Below are 18,982 nucleotides of genomic sequence, written 5' to 3' on the forward strand. Positions count from 1 at the left end.
AGCAGATAAAATAACAATATGCATGGGCCACAAAAGCACCTGGAGACCCTTCCCCAGCCTCTAAGCACAAAAAACAATACTCTTGATATAGTTGCTCCTCCACTCTGTCCTCCAAATCTCACACAAGTATGTCGCTTGTGGCACACCCTTACCTGGAAACATAGGAAAGGAAATTATGGGAAACACAGTTCAGCCTAACCAGATCAACACACTACAAAACCTCTACAGTCCATCTTTTGTCATCTTGGCATGTATCACTTTAAATCACAATTTCCATATGAAGACAATTCAAAATTTAGGCTTCTACTTAACGGAGTACAACTATCTTGTGCACAATTAACAACACACCAACTACTTTTCCAAAAGAGGCTATAAAATCTGTCTCTTGCTCTTTGGGCATTCTTTGAGCTAATTCATACTCTCCCTTTGATATATTGTAGTTTAAATACTGAGAAGATGGAAAATAAGAGTGGGAAGAAAACAAGTTTTTTGAAAAAAAATACAATGACAACTACTCTACCACATGTAAAAACTATGGTGTAGCTTTGATGCATTTCAGGGTAATGAAATGGGGCATTCTAGATTGTCTCAAGTTTCTACATACAAACAGGCCAAGCATGGTGGCTCGTGTCTGTAATATCAGCACTTTAGGAGGCGGAGGTATGAGGATCACTTGAGCCCAAGAGTTCAAAACCAGCCAGGGCAGCATAGTGAGATACCATCTCGACAAAAAATAAAAAATTTTATAAAGTATACATACAAATATATCCATATCAAAATAAGGAAGAAATACAACTGCACTAGCTCATTTCTACAACTGGTCATGTGGTCATATGGTCAGAGCTAGTATATACTACCTTCTTTTTTTTTTATTCTTCTTTTTTTTTTTTTTTTTTTGAGATGGAGTTTCGCTCTTGTTGCCCAGATTGGAGTGCAATGGCACAATCTCGGCTCACCACAACCTCTGTCTTCCAGGTTCAAGTGATTCTCCTGCCTCAGCCTCCCGAGTAGCTAGGATTACAGGCATGCACCACCATGCCTGGCTAATTTTGTATTTTTAGTAGAGACAGGGTTTCTCCATGTTGGTCAGGCTGGTCTTGAACTCCCGATCTCAGGTGACCTGCCCACCTCAGCCTCCCAAAGTGCTGGGATTACAGGCATGAGCCACTGCACCCGGCCCATATATACCACCTTCTACCACTTATTCCACATCCCTTTGCCCTCAGGAAGCACCTCAGCAGGTTGTGGTTCCTTGGACCCAAACCATTAGGAGAAAAGCCTGAATTGCATTGTCATAAAAGGGACATACATAAGCATAAAGAGGTCAATCCACCAGAAGGGACCAAAAGTCAAAATCTGAACATACACATAACATAGCTTCAAAATATTAACATATAAAGCAAAACTTGGCATAACTAAAAGTAGAAAAAGTCACAATAGTGGCTCCACCAGAGTGGGAGCCAATCACACATCTCGAAAGCTGACAGAACATGCAGACAAATAATCATTAAGGATACAGAAGATCAGAACCACAATGTTAACAAACTTGACTGAGAACATTGCCTCCAACAATGACAAAATACATACTATATGATCCCATTTACATAAAGTTCAAAACAAGGCTGGGCATGGTGGCTCACACCTATAATCCCTGCACTTTTGGAGGCCGAGGCGGACTACTTGAGGCCAGGAGTTCGAGACCAGCCTGGCCAACATGGCAAAACCCCGTCTCTACTAAAAATATGAAAATTAGCTGGGCGTGGTGGTGCATGCCTTTAAACCCAGCTACTAGGGAGGCCGAGGCATGAGAATTGCTTGAACCTGGGAGGCAGAGGTTGTAGTGAGCCGAGATCGTGCCACTGCACTTCAGCCTGGGCATAGAATGAGACTCTGTCTCTAATAATAATAATAATAATAATAATAATAATAATGAGATAAAACAGATGAGGCAAATTAATCTATGGTGTTAGAAGTCAGAATATCCAGGTGAGATGTGGCACAAAAAGAGAAAAAATAATAAAATTTAAAAATAAAAAATAGGGCTGGGCACGATGGCTCACATCTATAATCCCAACACTTTGGGAGGCCGAGGTGGGCAGATCACTTGAGGTCAGATGTTCAAAATCAGGCTGGCCAACATGGTGAAACCCCATATCTACTAAAAATACAAAAATAAAAATAAAAAATAAAGAAGTCAGAAGAGTGGTAACCCATGGCAAGGGTAATTGACCAGGAAAGGGCACAAAGAGGCTTCTAAGGTTGTGGTATCCTCCCTTTCTTAATCTAGGTGCTGAGTGCCCAGGTGGTTCACTTTGTGAAAATTCATTCAGCTGTACATATATGAATCTGTATATTTTGTTATACTTCCATTAATATTTTTACATTAAGAAAAGGTGACTTTTGGATAGCATTGAGAATAAACTGCTCTACATGATCTGACATGGTTTCCTCTCTACCTGTATATTCAACTACATTTTTCTCCTCAGTCACTTATCTACTCCAGCCACACTGGCCTTCCTGAGACGTATCAAACTCTTTCCCATCGTAAGACATTTGCACTCACTCTTCTCTCTGCCAGAAACGCTCATCTCTTTCCTATTCACACAGCTAATGTCCTAGCTTCATTCAGACAGCACCTCTTCAGAGAAGACTTACCTGGCCACCTAATTTAAAATAACACTTCCCCAAATCATCTTCTATCCCCGTATTCTATTCTCTTCACAGCATTTATCACTACATGCAATTTTGTGTTTTGTTATTGATTTTTCTCACTAGGATATAACCTCCATTTTTGTGTGTGGGTGTATGTTTCGCTCAATTAGTTTCATTAAAAAAATGAATGTGTTTTTAGAATTTCCTTGGGTTTCCTTTGTGGCTTGATACATAATCAAACTTTGTAAATATTCCATGTATGCTTGAAAATGTGATTTCTTTGATGTGTATACATTTCTCCATAACATCTACTTTGAGTTTATTACTCATGTTATTCAAATAGCCTACATTTTTGCTTATTTTCTGAGTTTGATCTGTCTGATTATATGAGGGGTGAATTAAAATCTCCAAATATAATAGTTTATTCATCTATTTCTCTCTGTAATTCTGTCAGTTATTGCTTTATAAATTTTGCATTTATATTAATAAACACGTTTATGACCATAAACATATGTCTTCTTGATCTATTATTATGTTACTAGTATGCTTTATCTGTCTTTATCCCTTTTGATGTTTTGCAACTTCGACTCTATTTTGTCTGATGTAATTGTTATTCTAGTTTTTCTTTGATTATATTTCTCTGGTATATCTTTTTTGATTTATTGATTTCAATCTTTCTCTTCCCTTTTAAATGTGTCTCTTCTGGAAAATACAGTGTCATTTTAAAAATCCAGTGTATGTATCTCTGCCTTTTAATTGATGCGCTAAACTCATTTACATTTATTATAATAGAAAGACCTATTTTGTGTTTTTTATTTTTCAGGCTTCTTTTTTTAAAAATAGAGTGGGGTCTCACTACGTTGCTCAGGCTGGTCTTGAACTCCTGGCCTCAAGTAGTCCGCCCACCTCATCCTCCCAAAGTGCTGGGATTACAGGTGTGAGCCACCATGCCTAGCATCAGGCTTCTTTTTTCAGTATCTTTTATCTTCTTTATTATAGTGCATTGGATGGAGCAAACATTTTTGTACTAAATTTGAAAGTTATACTATGTATTTTTAATTTTTCTGCTGGTTACATAGAATTAAACATTTCATTTCCCAGATTTCTTTTTTAACCATGATGTATGGTTACATAAGTTCTGACCAATGAAATGTAAGCAGAAGTGTAGAACTTTCAGAATGGATTTGTTCAAAGAAGGTAATTCCTCTTTTCTCTCCTTCCTCCTGCTACTGCCCTAAAATTGGTAACTACAGCTCCAGCACCTATATGGGACCACGAAGGGATCCTGAGTGTGACAGTACTGGATGGTGGTGCAGAAAGCTAAGACTGTGGCTCCGTGATGACCTCATGGATTCGTCATGCTATAGTCATGACTACTTTACAAGGCAAACTTCTTTTACTTGAAGAAGAAACTTCCTTAAGCCACTGTTATTTGAGATTTTTCTGATATGCAGCACTGCTCATTTCCAGGAGATACTTCCTTTATTGTAATTTCCTAGCCTGTGGTGGGGGCAGGGGGCAGTGCAAGTGTATCTTCCTTAGCCTATATCCAATTTGTGGCACTTAGACTTTCCCTCTAAGTTTCTCCCACTCCAACTCCCAAACATAGTGGGTTTTCTCAAAAGTGGAGCCTAAGACAAAGACTTAACCGTAGGAAGTTCACTGCAGATCACAGAGTGAGGAAGTAAGGAGAATGAGAGGAAAGGAGGAAAAGCGTCACCACTGTGGTCACCACTGTGGTGTGTACTTGATCCCACAGGACTTCCTGAAGAGTGTTCAGAACACTTCCTAGATTTGATTCCCACAATTGTCTACCAGGAAGACAGGGCACCGCAGTGTTTATCCATCAGATTCCATCCCCTATTGGCTAAGAATTGCCCCTACAGGCTGGGCGCGGTGGCTCACGCCTGTAATCCCAGCACTTTGGGAGGACGAGTTGGGTGGATCACAAGGTCAGGAGTTCGAGACCAATCTGGCCAATATGGTGAAACCCTGTCTCTACTAAAAATACAAAAATTAGTCAGGCGTGGTGGTGCACGCCTATAATCCCATCTACTCAGGAGGCTGAGGCAGGAGAATCACTTGAACCCGGGAGGCAGAGGTTGCAGTGAGCCAAGATTATACCACTGCACTCCAGCCTGGGTGACAGTGAGACTCTATCTCAAAAAAAAAAAAAAAAAAAGTATTGCCCCTACAGTGCTAACTCCATTGTGCTTTTGGAAAGAGCAGGCTTGTCTACACAGAGAATTTCCAGTGACAAAAATTCTACAAAGGGCGCATGGGATTAAAGTGAGACACTGTCACCATGAGGTGGGTCTGAACATGCACAGAACTGCCCACTGCAGCTGCAATTAGAATGCACCAAGAAAATACGACACTGAACACCAGGGTCTTCACGGTTTTTATGAAAGGTTCTGAGATCCATCAGCTTCCCTTTTGTTTCTGTGGCAACCGCAGAACTGAGCTAATTTATCTTCATACCTTGAACCAGCCTCTCAATTTTTGAAACTCGCTTCTCCCTGAACTTCTTTACTGTATGTTTTCTTATCGCTGACTGCTGTTTCTAAATGAGCTCTTCTTCCATTTCCTACTCTTTAAATGCAGGAAGTCCTCAAGTTTGCATCCATTCTTTTTCCTTTATACCATCTCACTAAACTACCTCATTTTTTTCTCATATCTCCATCACCATGTTTAAGAAATGATCCTCCAGCCGGGCGCGGTGGCTCACGCCTGTAATCCCAGCACTTTGGGAGGCCGAGAGAGGCGGGCGGATCACGAGGTCAGCAGATCAAGACTATCCTGGCTAATACAGTGAAACCCTGCCTCTACTAAAAATGCAAAATAATTAGCCAGGCGTGGTGGCGGGCGCCTGTAGTCCCAGCTACTCGTGGGGGAGTGGGGGGGGAGGCAGTTAAGGCAGGAGAATGGAGTGAACCTGGGAGGTGGAGCTTGCGGTGAGCCGAGATCGCGCCACTGCACTCCAGCCTGGGTAACAGAGCGAGGCTCCATCTCAAAAAAAAAAAGAAAAAGAAAAAAAGAAATAAATAAAGAAAGAAATGATCCTCCAGTCTTTATTATCAGCCCAGATCTCTCTCTTTACTTCCTAACTCAAACTCATCACCCCATACTCTGTCTTCACACAGATGTAATTGTATAGATAATCAAATTCTAACATATTAAAAAAAAATCCATCTCATCACCTTTCTACATCTCCATGGTCCCTATTTCAATTAATGGCTTCTTCAGCTAACTCCTTCCAAGCTAGAAACTCCAGCAACATCTTTCACTTTACCAAATCACTCCTTTTATCACTTGGAAAATTTGGTTGATCACATCTCATCTATCAAGTCTACCATCTCCTTCCTATTCCTACATGGATGAACCCTTATAATACCTCGTCTAAACTTAGACAAAAGCATCAGAAATGGTTTCCTGCTCCTAGTTTCTCCCCTTGACAAACAAACTTTGTGTTACACCAGCACAGGGTTTAGTTAAGAGGTATTACAAGGTGTGTTATGAAAGCTTCTGTCCTTCCTCCCAAACTCCCAATTTCCTGTTCCACAGAGGCAACCTCTTTCAACACTTTTGAAAATATTTGGGGAAAAAATTGTATCTGTACTGAACATGTACAGGTTTTTCTTGTCATTATTCCCTAAACAATAAAGTATAACAATTATTTACATAGCATTTATGTTGTATTAGGTATTATAGAAACCTAGAGATGATTTAAAGTATATTGGAGATTGATGCCTAGGTTACATGCAAATACCACACCATTTTACAATAGGGACTTGAGCATCCTCAAGCTTTGGTGCCCTTCGGAGGTCCTGGAACAAAGCCTCCGTGGAGGATAACAAGGGATGACTTTTGATTCCTGGCTTTCTTCATTGTTGGCTTAGGATTCAGCTTTCTTAGGTCAGCCACGTCAGAGTTAACCCATTTTATGGCTACTTTCTAATTCTGAAAACGCTGTTGCTGTTCTCTCCTCTCCTAATTTATCCTTTTGGGCATATGCTTTGGAAAATCCCTTTACTGTCATTTTAGTGTGATTTGAGGAGGGAATGTTGCTAACAATTCATGTGTTCAACTCACAAATTCCAGAACTCTGCCAAACTTTGGAAGCAGTTATCATCTAAGTCTATTTCTCTTTCTTTTTAAAACTTTTATTTTAGGTTCAGGGATACATGTGCAGGTTTGCTATATAGGTGAAACTCATGTCATGGGGGTTTGTTGTACAGTGTACAGACAACCTACAGAATAAGAGAAAATATTTGCAAACTATGCATTTAACAAAGGCCTAATATCCCAGTATCCATAAGGAATTTAAACAAATTTATAAGAAAAAAAACACAAACAACCCCATTAAAAAGTGCACAAAGGACATGAACAGACATTTTTTAGAAGAAAACATGTATGTGGCCAACAAGCATATGAAAAAAAGCTCGATATCACTGATTAGAGAAATGCAAATAAAAACCACAATGAAATACCATCTCATACCAGTCAGAATGACTATTATTAAAAAGTTTTTTTAGGCCGGGCGCGGTGGCTCAAGCCTGTAATCCCAGCACTTTGGGAGGCCGAGACGGGCGGATCACGAGGTCAGGAGATCGAGACCATCCTGGCTAACACAATGAAACCCCGTCTCCACTAAAAATACAAAAAAATTAGCCGGGCGTGGTGGCGGCGCCTGTAGTCCCAGCTACTCGGGAGGCTGAGGCAGGAGAATGGCGGGAACCCGGGAGGCGGAGCTTGCAGTGAGCCGAGATTGCGCCACTGCACTCCAGCCTGGGCGACAGAGCGAGACACCGCCTCAAAAAAAAAAAAAAAAAAAAAAAGTTTTTTTAAAAAGATAGATTTATTTTTATCTCTTTTCTCAACTCCATCCCAACTGGGTTCCAATTTTCTAGATTTTTCTGTGTCTTCACTAATTAAACTTCATTTTAGAAAAGGATTTAACCAATTCATTCCCTTTGAGGTCTAATGAATGACAGAGTTTAATGTGTTATATCTCCCAAGAGTATTTTCATTTTAACAAGGACTGAGTTTCTTATTTGGCTTAAGCCAAAGGGATAAAGGCATTAAGTTCTGAGAAATTTCAGGTACCCATACCTAAGTGTTTGGGAGGCTAGGGGAACGTTTTCTTGTGTTTTCTCAAATCACAGGTTTTGGGGGCATGTCTAACTGTGCCCATGTTTTAGGCTAATTGACGTCAGTGTCACAGCAGGCATTCTAGGATGACAATCAGAAATAGGAATATCTGCTCAGTTATAATTCTAGTCCAACTTGTATGTCTTGAAACCTAGATAGCAGGTAGATGAATCAGCATCCTAAATACTGATATTAATCTAGAGCAAAACATATATTTTATTGTGTTTATAAGTATACAAAGATAGACATCATTGAATACACACAACTCTAAGTAAGACCTCCTCATACAATTAGTGGTTGTAAGGCATTTTGGAACTACAAAATGCCATATAAATGCATGATAATTAGATCATGAAACTAATTATGGTTAATAATATGACTAACCATCTTAAACTGTGTATGAATATAATAATAATAAGCAACATTACGTGCTCTCAGTTGAAGCAGACACAATTAGCCAGAATTTGGTAAGGGGCACAAAACAGCAGAGGATGCCTCCAGCATTCTGGGGGTAGTGCACAGAAAATTAAGGTTGTATTTATCTGCCGTGGAGCACCGCAGGGATATAAACCACAAAAACAGGGGAGAAAAGAAGCCCAGTTAAGATCTCCTCCTTAATTCTTGATTTCTGGCTCTATTATTTTGCTAAATACCACTACTACAACTCAGAACAATTATAAGTGCCTGTGCATCTCTTACTAGGGCTGGGCACTGTTAAAGTGTTTTACATATATTAATTAATTCACACAACAACCTCAGGAGGTAGGTACTGTTCTCCCTTTTTGACATATAAGCAAATAAAAACACAAAGAAGTTAAATAACTTTCCACCGTGGGTGGCAGTGCTGGGACTTAGGCTACCCAGCCCCAGAGCCTGGCCAGTTACCACCACTCTATATGGCAGCCACCTTTTCTACCTTTTCTCTGTTCCATGAATCAATTACAGATATATATATGTGTGTATGTGTATATATGTATATACACCTATGTGTGTATATGTGTATATATACACACATATATATGTGTGCATTTGTGTGTGTATAAACGTATGTGTGTATGCATGTATACATATATATGTGTGTGTGTGTGTGTGTGTTTTGAGACGGAGTTTCACTCTTGTCCAGGCTGGAGTGCAATGGCGCAATCTCAGATCACTGCAACTTCTGCCCCCAGGGTTCAAAGATTCTCCTGCCTCAGCCTCCCAAGTAGCTGGGATTACAAGCGTGTAATCCCATTACACCACCACACCCGGCTTTTTTTTTTTTTTTTTTTTTTTTTTGTATTTTTAATAGAGACAGAGTTTCACCATGTTGTTAGCGAGGCTGGTCTTGAACTCCTGGGCTCAAGTGATCCTCCCACCTGTGCCTCCCAAAGTGCTGGGATTACAGGCGTGAGCCACCGCGCCTGGGCCAGATACATATTTTCATCACTGGTCATGCAAAACTCACTCCCCACCTCATCTTAACAACTTAATGATCCTTTTGGTAAAATGCCAATACCAGCATAAAACAAATTTCTTCAGGATACAAATATTTTCATAGTTTGTATTAACTCAACCTAAACTTTACTAGCCTGAATTGCTTCTTCAAGGCTTCACTAATACACTGTTGGGGAGAATTTTAAGCAACCTCCACCCAAGTGCTTACCTTGTAGTTCTATTTATCCACCTTAGACATTTATTAGACTCCTTTCAGATTCTTTCCCTCGCTACTGTTTTCCGGTATCATCTGATAACTGAATAGAAAATGCTGTTCTGAATCACTACACCTATCAACCATGTCACAGATACATTCTACTATATATTATATATAAATATTTTAATGGGCTATTTAGAGCCAGCCGTCTTACCATGTGCTCATGTGGGATTTCCTGTTTCAATGTCGAATAATATATTTTACAGTTAGCAAGTTAATTTCACCTGCAGTCGTTGATTTGTTCAAATTCTGAGCATTTAAATCCATTGCCAATGTTTGCTTAAAGAACACTGTTTCCTTACGAGTCTTCCAAATCGGTCCTTACAGAAAGAACCTCTGAATACTATACGCATATACGGACGGCTGCGCGTCCCTACAAAGTCAGCCTGTTACTTCCACTGGAGAAACAAAACTCTTGAGAACCGCTGAGCTGTAAAAATGTCAGAAAGCCGGTGTCCCATGCGCGCTGAGAAAGCCGGGAGAGGGCGGTGGCTGCCCCCAGGCCGCCTCCTGCCCCGGGGGAGGCCGAGGCCTCACCGCGCCCCCCGCGCCCCGCCCCCGCGGCGTCTAGCGGCCCCGCCGCAGGGCAGGCCTGGCCGGGTCTCCCCGGGCCGCGGCGGCGCCCCCTGCAGGCCGCGGCGGGCAGAGCGGGCGGAAGGAACCTGAGCCGAGCTGCCACCGTGTCCCAACCGGAGCCACCGCCGGAGCTTCCCGGGGCCCCGAGTCCGAGCCGAACGCCCTCCTCGCCGCCTCCGCGTCCCGGCGCCCTCCAGAGCCGCCGCGCCGCCAGCGCACACCTGAAGCGGCCGGGCCAGGCCCTGCCTCGGTCCTCAGCTGGTCCTCCCCGCCCCGCACCGGCCTTCACTCTGGAGCGGCCCCGGCAGCCGCAGCAGGGGCGGCGGCGGCGGATTGAGGAGCTCTCCAGGTCGTCCCGGGAGAGGCTGCTGCAGTCCCGGGACAGGATGTTCTCCAAGTTTACCTCCATCCTGCAGCACGCCGTGGAGGCGGTAAGGCCGCGGGCTGCGGGCGCACGGCAGGCCGGGGATGGCGGCGGCCTACGCTTCCCGGCGGCCTCGGGGACAAGCTGGGCGGCCTCGGTCCGGCCCTCGGCGGCCCTGGCCCCGGGTGGGGTGAGGCCCCAGGCAGGCGCCCTGGGTGGCCGCCGGGTCGTGGGGGCGCCCGGGGCCTCGGGCCTGGCTCTGCGCGGGTCCCCTCCGTCCCTGGCTGCCCCAGGTCGGCGGTCCCTGCTCTCCTCCAGGAGCCGGGGCGGGGGTGCCGGGGAGGACCTGGCCGCCCGACCCCGCTCGGTGGTCGCCTCATTCCTCTGATGGGGACGGGGGTTCGGGGAGCACCTGGCGGGGTCGCAGGGAGCTCCCCCGGGCTCCCTTAACGTTAACCTTCTCCGGAAAAAAGTGGTCAGCGTTGAGCAAGACAAAAGAAACGAGCAAGCACCGCTTGGGCTTGGGTTCTGTTTTGTTTTGGTTTTGGGGGGTAGGGGTGAGAAAGGCATGGTCTCGCTGTGGGGCGACCCTGGCGAGGGAGCCGCGGACCAGCCAGGTTGCTGGCTTTTGCTTTCTTGGGCCAGGAGGCCGAACTCAGCTGAGCCTTATGGATTGATCTGAAATAGGGGTTTGGAGGGTCCAATCGAGTTTGCTTTAGACAGCTTCCAAGCTCACCGAGCACAGAGACCATCTGTTTCCTTTCTTCTCTAGTTCTCTTCCTGGACACTCTTCGTTTATCCTGCAATTGTACTCTCCTTTGAGGGTTTTAGACACCAGCATAGAGAGACAGTATTCAAGTATCCTAATAGACTAATACGTGAAAAGAAACTAAAAAGAAAATGTCTTGTCACTGTTCTAGTGAGAGTGCTAGTTGCTTTACTTGTTTACTTTATTCTGGGAGAACTGCCCAAATTGAGAAATGCATTCTGTGCAGAAACAATTACTTTGCTAATTTTTAACATGACTTTCTCTTCCTGTGATCATATTATGCGATAGGGCACTTTAAAATGTACATTTTTTAAAATATCAGATACAACAATTTTTTATGGGCAGGCAAAAATAAAATGGAGTTTTTGCCTTCAGTAATAAAAACAAACTCTAGTACAATTGTTATTTAAGTGATACATGGGAAGTGTTGAAAAATTTAGCTCTAGGACAAGCTCTTGGGCAAATGTATCAAACAAGAAAAACAGGGTTTCATGAATGTAGAGCAGTATTACACGGAGGGAAATGACAGTTGTAGACTTCAAGACAACTTTTAGTTTTTTCTTGCTTATGCACACTCTAAAGCACTTTTGTTAAAAGAATGTAACTGCAATTTATTAAAACATTTATATTTTGTTTTCTTTAAAAATACCAATAATCATTTATTTTATTTATTTATTTTTTATTTATTAATTTTTTTGAGACCGAATCTCATTCTGTCACCCAGGTTGGAGTGCAGTGGTGTGATCTCAGGTGACTGCAACCTCCACCTCCCGGATTCAAGCATTTCTCCTAGTAGCTGGGATTACAGGCACACACCACACCCGAGGAATTTTTTTTTTTTTCTTTCAGTAGAGATGGGGTTTCACCATGTTAGCCAGGCTGCTCTCGAACTCCTGACCTCAAGTGATCGCCTGCCTTGGCCTCCCAAAGTGCTGGGATTACAGGCGTGTGCCACCGCACCCAGCCCAAATCATTTTATTTTAACACTGAATATATGAAATACTTGGGAATACTTAATGAGATACTTGGGAATCAAAATTTACTACATTACAATCAGCTGTCTTATCCGTAGATTCTGCACATGTGATTCAACCAAACTCAGGTAAAAAAATATTCGAGGGGGAAAAAAATTCTGCAGAGTTCCAAAAAGCAAAACTTGAATTTGCCACATTCAAGTACTGCCTTGAATCCATGTGAATGAAGTGATGTGTAGGCATTGTATTAGGTATTAGAAGCAATCTAGAGATGATTTAAAGTATACAGGTATGCATAGGTTATATGAAAATATTATGCCATTTTAAAACAGGGACTTGAGCATCCTCAGATTTTAGGGGTGGGAAGAGAGGTCCTGGAACTAGTCCCCCACAGATACCGACTGTATTTATATCCTTTACCCATCAAGCTAGTGTTTACAGAAATAAGTACTTAGAAAAAGAAAGACGGCTTTCTTGCTCTCCTAGTAAAGGCTCATTTTTATCCAAAGGCCTGTGTTTTCTTGTCCTCATTATCTTTTTATAATTGTATATATTAGCATCTGCCAAATTATCTGGCTCCTGCTCTGTAATATCCTTAGCCTACTTTGCTGAGGTTAGTGAGAAAAAGTTAGAGTGGCTTGTATTCACCTAGTCTTGAAATTAATGCATTACATTTAGAAATGTAATGTTTTCATTTCCTTAGACCTAATGTTTTCATTTGTGGCACCACCCATCTTATCTTGATAGGAGGTTAAATCTCATGGAAAATATTTGGTGTCCTATACTAACCTTTTTTTCCCCCCTTTTAACATTCTCTCTTGGGAATGAACTCATATGCAATGATGAAAAAGCCATCCTTGTGGTATTTGGATAATTTTTTTTTGTAGCCCAAGATTAGTTTCTAGTTATTCAGTTCTGTTTATTAATTTGCTTGATATTTTCCTCTATGAAGCAATCTTACCATTCCTCAGTCCATTTCATTAGCTCTTCTGTGTGTTCCTGTTCATTTGTATGACCAATTAGCATTTCCTGATGCATTATTCCAATTAGCATAATTATCAGGATTATACAGAAACAGAAAATACCTGGATGCTGACGTGACCTTTTTTCATTATTTTTTTGGATCAGTCTGTGGAGTAACGCTTTTCCAACCATTTTGGTATGATTACTTTCCAGGTTTCCTTATTCAGTTGGTGAGCCTTCAAATGGGTTTTTAATTTTTAATTAACTATTTACTTATTTTTCAAGACAGGGTCTCTGTCACCCAGGCTAGAGTGCAGTGGCATGATCATGGCTCACTGCAGCCTCGACCTCCAGGGCTCTCACAATTCTCCTGTCTCAGTCTCCTGAGTAGCTGGGACTACAGGCCAGCACGACCACACTCAATTTTTAAAAAAATTTTTTGTAGACACTGGGTCTCACAATGTAGACACTGTGCCCAGGTTGGTCTCACATTTTTGGGCTTGAGTGAGCCTCCCACCTCCATCTCCTAAAGTGCCAGGATTATAAGGATGGAGCTATCATACCTGGCCCAAATAGTTTTTTTTAGCATTGACTGGATTCATTTATCATTTTCATATTCATTTATCATTATCATTTATCATATTCATTTAAGTGAGGCTTAAACATAGTGTTTTTCTTATTGTTTAATTAATGGTTTCTCCTCACTCCCTGGTAACTACTTACAAGGTGAAAACTATGACTAAGATATTTTCCAAAATTAATATTTGAAAATGTATTATTAAGCTGATAGACTGCATTTTGAGTATGGAAGAGAAGTTCACACCTTCTTGATCAAAAACAAGAACTGTAATGTAACTCCTGCCTCCCTTTTTAGAAGTGACAGTCTTCTCTCAGTATAGAAATGATTGGCCAGTAAGAGTCTTATGAAATTAATCTGTCCTGTTAGCCAGTTGCCACATGTCACAAGTCTGAATTCAGGCCTTTCTTGTAGTTAGTTCCAGGGTTAGATTGGATTGTTTTAACACAGCTTCTTCAAAAGATAGATAAAACACTTTCCATTTAATACAATTTGGCATTTGTTGAGAGCCTAGTCCTCACTAGGGAATGTGCCAAGGGCATGTTCCTCTTAAATTCCAACCAGTTCCACCCTTGTGGGCAGATTTATTCCAGAGAGGATAAAGGACAGTGTCAGGGAAGAGTTTTATCATTTTAGCTAATTCCTTTAATGGAAGTCGTCTTTCAGAATGTAAGTGCAATGTTTTCTTTCCAAATTATAGTTAAGAGTTCATGATGATTGTTGAGACTAGCAATTCCTTAAAAATCTCCTGTGCCCTGGAAATTCAAACCACAAATCAAATATATCTCATGTTTTCTTGGCATATTCTTTTCCAACAAGTGATCTCTAGCTTCAGTCCTTCACTCATTCAGCACATGTCTTCTGAGTCACCAGGAAAGCATGGCTCAAAGTGAGGGAAACAAGGTGTACTTGGTGTACTTGTGTCCTTGGTCACAATGCTTACAGTCTCATTTGGAAAACAAAACAAATATACAAGTTAGATTATAGAATAAGGAATGCCCTAAGAATATGTTCTAACTCATAGAGCCAGAAAGAATCAGGTTCCATTCCTGCCTCTATCCCTTCCTTCTGTACTTGGACAAGTTAGTTGATATGTATACATTTCCGTTGCTTCATTATAAAGGGAAATAATTAAACCTATCATAGAATTGTTGTGAAGATTAAAATGAAATAATGTTCATGAAGTGCTTAGTGCAGTGCCTGACACATAGGAAGTGCTCAGTAAAAGTCAAACCATTATTGTCATTTGGATGATTGGTTTAGCCAGTGAACTCTGTAGGAGAAGGGAGCAAGCATTTAGGATCGGAGTTGTTATAAAAGACTCTCTGGGAGGAAGTGAGCAAGACTTTGGAGTGGGAGAGAAGATGGGGAAGGTCATTAGGAAAGTTGGGGGCAGAAAGAAGCATTTAAAAAATCTGGGAGAGGGGTCAGGCATGGTGGCTCATGCCTGTAATGCCAGCACTTTGGGAGGCAGATCACCTGAGGTCAGGAGTTCGAAACCAGCCTGACCAATATGATGAAACCCCAACTTTACTAAAAATACAAAAATTAGCCAGACGTGGTAGCATGCACCTGTAATCCCAGCTACTCAGGAGGCAGAGGCAGGAGAATCGCTTGAATCCAGGAGGCAGAGGTTGCAGTGAGCCGAGATCATGCCATTGCACTCCAGCCAGGGCAATAAGAGCGAAACTCCATCTCAAAAATAAAATAAAATCTGGGAGTGGAATGTTGATGATACATGAGACACAGTAAAAGCAGAGGTGACTTTTAGAACACTAGTTTTCATTTGAGTTATCCATCTAGATAGTTTTGTGTGATGGGTGTATTTGGACACAGTCCAGGCTCCCAGTTAAAGGCAGTATTTCCTTGGTTAACTGGTCAGTTAACTGATTTTGAGTCTTCAGAGTTTGAGCAAAATAGGTTTATCGTGAGAGTTTAAGACCATACGGTATGTGCAAAATTTGCAGTATTACACCTGGCACATAACTACTCATTAAAAGGCAGTGACTTCTGTGTTATTTATGTATTCACTTAATATATATTATCAAATTCTTAACTCTGTGTCATGCCTGAGTTGGAAACCAGAGATTGAGTGATGAAAAAGATAATACAGTCCCAGCTCTCTCTCATAGAGCTGACAATCTAGTGGAAGAGATGGATAATTAAACAATGACAAAAGTGGGATACGGGATGAAAGAGAGCAAGCCATCTGGTAAAGAGTATCAAGGCATATATAGGGATTCCATCCTAAGCAGGAAGAGCCTGGCCAGGCTTTGCAGAGAAAGCGAAGTCTGGTTAAGGGTTTCATGTCAATTTGGGGTTGCGATGGTCAATGCATGAATTTTTAAAAATTTAATTTTCTGTATTGTAAAAAAATTGGAATCTCTTGGTACTGATTCACACATTTTTTTTTTAACTCACAGCATCAATGTTTTTATGCAATAATAAAACAGGTGATTTGCACGTTAGAATTAGTAATGAAAGTGGCAAGTTTACTAGAAAGTTTTACATAAATAAGGAAATTTATTCATGTTTGAACAAGATTGTTACTAATCTAAGTTATTAGCAATTTAGAACTGTTTAGCTCTCTAGTTAAATAGGTTTCTTATTTAAATCTAACTCCTGGAGGGAGGTATTCACAAAGTAACGCCATCCTGCTTTGAATTTGACTGTAACCTACAACAAAGGTCCTGACACAAACACAGTAAGACATCTCTGCCTAGTGACCAGAGAATACAGTTTCAATTCTCTTGAAATACAGTTAATTCCCACTCCTGAAATAATCTGGAAAAAGGATATTGTAACTCCTCATATAGCCAGGAGGTTGCCTTGGAAAAATTTAACAAATCGTAACATTGACACTTAAGAAACTAGGTACAGTTCCTGAAACAACAAATTTCGTTTGGGTTTGTCCCACTTGTGAATGCACTTAACTATATAAAGGTAGTCTATAGAAGTCAGGTCCAAAACAAATTAGGAAGAGGTTTTATGTATTTTGAGAACATTCTAAAGTGGCTGATTAAAACTTTTTTTAATCTAAAAATTTCAGGAAGATGATACTGTTTTCCCAAGTTGATACTTTGATTCTTAATTTTCTTCCTCATTTTTTCCCTCCATCTCCCATAAGTTTTTTTTCTCCTCATGTTCTCCTTGAAGTTAAAGTACTCCCAAAGATTTTAACTCCATTCTTGCAGTCTTTTTTATTTTTTATTTTTTGAAAATAAGGTGAATATTTTATTCTGTTAACACAGTACTATTTACAGTGGAAGATATTGATGATTGTTGAAATATTTTCAGGTCTATTTTATTCCATAAATACATTTCATCTTCTTGATTGGAAACACTTAAGATGTTTATGACCAATATTTATAATTTGGACAATAGTTCGGAAATTGTTTCGACAAGGTTGCCAGCTCTGAGGTGGATGCTGAGGACACCAAGAAATCAAAATAGTACCAGTAGAAGTGCAAGAATAACATGACCTCTTTTAGGTCATCTGTTTAGATGAAGGCTATGAAAATGGACTCTGGAGAAGTAAAGAAACAAAAGAAACAAAACTCCGTAGGCAGAGCAGCCCCAAGAGCTACTAGTTGGCTATTTTTCTAGTTATTTATTGATCCTATGCTAAACAAGGGATGGATGATTCATGAATTTTCTGGGGAAAAGGGTGGGCCATTCTCAGCCTTGAGCCTTCCTCCCCTTTTTAGACTATATAGGGTATCTTTCAGACATTGCCATGGCATTTGAAGGCTGTCATGGCACTATTGGGAGTGGCTCTTAGCATGCTAATGCATTACAATTAGTGTATAATGAGCAGTAAGGATAACTGGAGGTCACTTTTGTGACCATCTTGGTTTTGGTGAGTTTTGGCCGGCTTCTTTACCGAATGCTGTTTATCAGCAGGGTCTTTATGACCTGTATCTTGTGATATTGGACCTGTGACCTCCAATCTCATCCTGTGACTAAGAATGCCTGACCTCCTGGGAATGCAGCCCAGCAGGTTTTAGCCTCATTTTACCCAGCTCCTGTTCAAGATGGAGTCGCTCTGGTTCAAAGGCCTCTGACAACATTAGGACTAGGGGAGCTTTCACTCTCTTTCACTCTTTAAGGAAAAGAAATGTAGAAAGTGTGTGCAAATCTTTTTCTATCCATTTAACGCACATTTGAAATACTTGTAGGTTTGCTATAAGATGACTGAGGGGATATAATTTTGGTCATAAAACTTCTGAAGTAAGTTTTAGAGCTAAAATGTTGAGCATTTTTGACTTTGTGGAATTTAAATTGTTAGTATCTTGTTCATGTAGTTATTTTGCTAAAAATATGCACTGCCTATTCCAAGCTTAAAAAAGAAAAGATTTACATTTGTATGTCACTGAATGTAGGGTACAGTTTTAATCTGATTATGAAGTTGACTTTGGTACATGTTTTAGTAGTGATGACGTGTAACTAATTACGTAGCAGCTTTTTACTGTTGTGCATTTCAAAGTCCTAGGTACAAAGATTCCTGGCTATTAGTAATTTCGTTTTACTGATATGTCAGTATTAGAATATTGGGCATTTTCATTTAATTTTTCATTTAACATACCTTTGAAACCTCCTTTTTTTTTGAGGTGGAGTCTTGTTCTGTCACCCAGGCTGGAATGCAGTGGCGCAATCTTGGCTCATTGCAACCTCCACTCCACCTCCCAGGTTCAGGGGATTCTCCTGTCTCAGCCTTCCCAGTAGCTGGGACTACAGATGCATGGCACCACGCCTGGTTAATTGTTGTATTTTTAGTAGAGACAAGGTTTCACCATGTTGCCAGGCTGGTCTTGAACTCCTGACCTCAAGTGATTCACCTACCTCGGCCTCCCAGAGTTTTGGGATTACAGGTGTGAGCCACTGCCCCCAGCCTGAAACCTACTTTTAAACAAGTGTCAGGGGAGGGTAAAAAAAAGCCCAATACTGTAGTTTAATAATAATGTTGGTAATTATGTTTTTCCTCTTTCTTGATAACTCATTTTTACTTTCTTGGATTCGACTTATTTTGTTTCTGTTTGATATCTGACATATAAAAACAAAGTTCACCCCTTATTTTTATGCTACCATTGCATCATAATACATAAATATAGAGTCGTAAGTTATGGGAAAGTTTCAATGCCGTTTTCTTAATTGTTGTGGTCTTTTGTTTGCGTAGCTTGCACCTTCTCTTCCTTTACAAGAAGATTTTGTTTATCACTGGAAGGCAATTACCCATTACTACATAGAGACTTCAGGTAAGGAA

The 18,982-nt window shown here is 40.9% G+C and overlaps 1 protein-coding gene across 1 annotated transcript in view; it reads left to right on the plus strand.

The window, feature by feature from the left end:
* The first annotated feature begins 10,130 nt into the window (after positions 1-10,130).
* Positions 10,131-18,982, plus strand: part of FHIP2A (FHF complex subunit HOOK interacting protein 2A) — a 46,034-nt gene continuing 37,182 nt past the window's right edge. Inside the window, exons 1-2 of the mRNA XM_050804262.1 lie at positions 10,131-10,503; positions 18,896-18,974. Coding sequence (XP_050660219.1) covers positions 10,459-10,503; positions 18,896-18,974 — 124 coding nt within the window. The 5' untranslated portion in view covers positions 10,131-10,458. The remainder of the gene's footprint in view (positions 10,504-18,895; positions 18,975-18,982) is intronic.

This window comes from Macaca thibetana, chromosome 9 (assembly GCF_024542745.1).
Source record: "Macaca thibetana thibetana isolate TM-01 chromosome 9, ASM2454274v1, whole genome shotgun sequence".
Taxonomy (NCBI): domain Eukaryota; kingdom Metazoa; phylum Chordata; class Mammalia; order Primates; family Cercopithecidae; genus Macaca; species Macaca thibetana.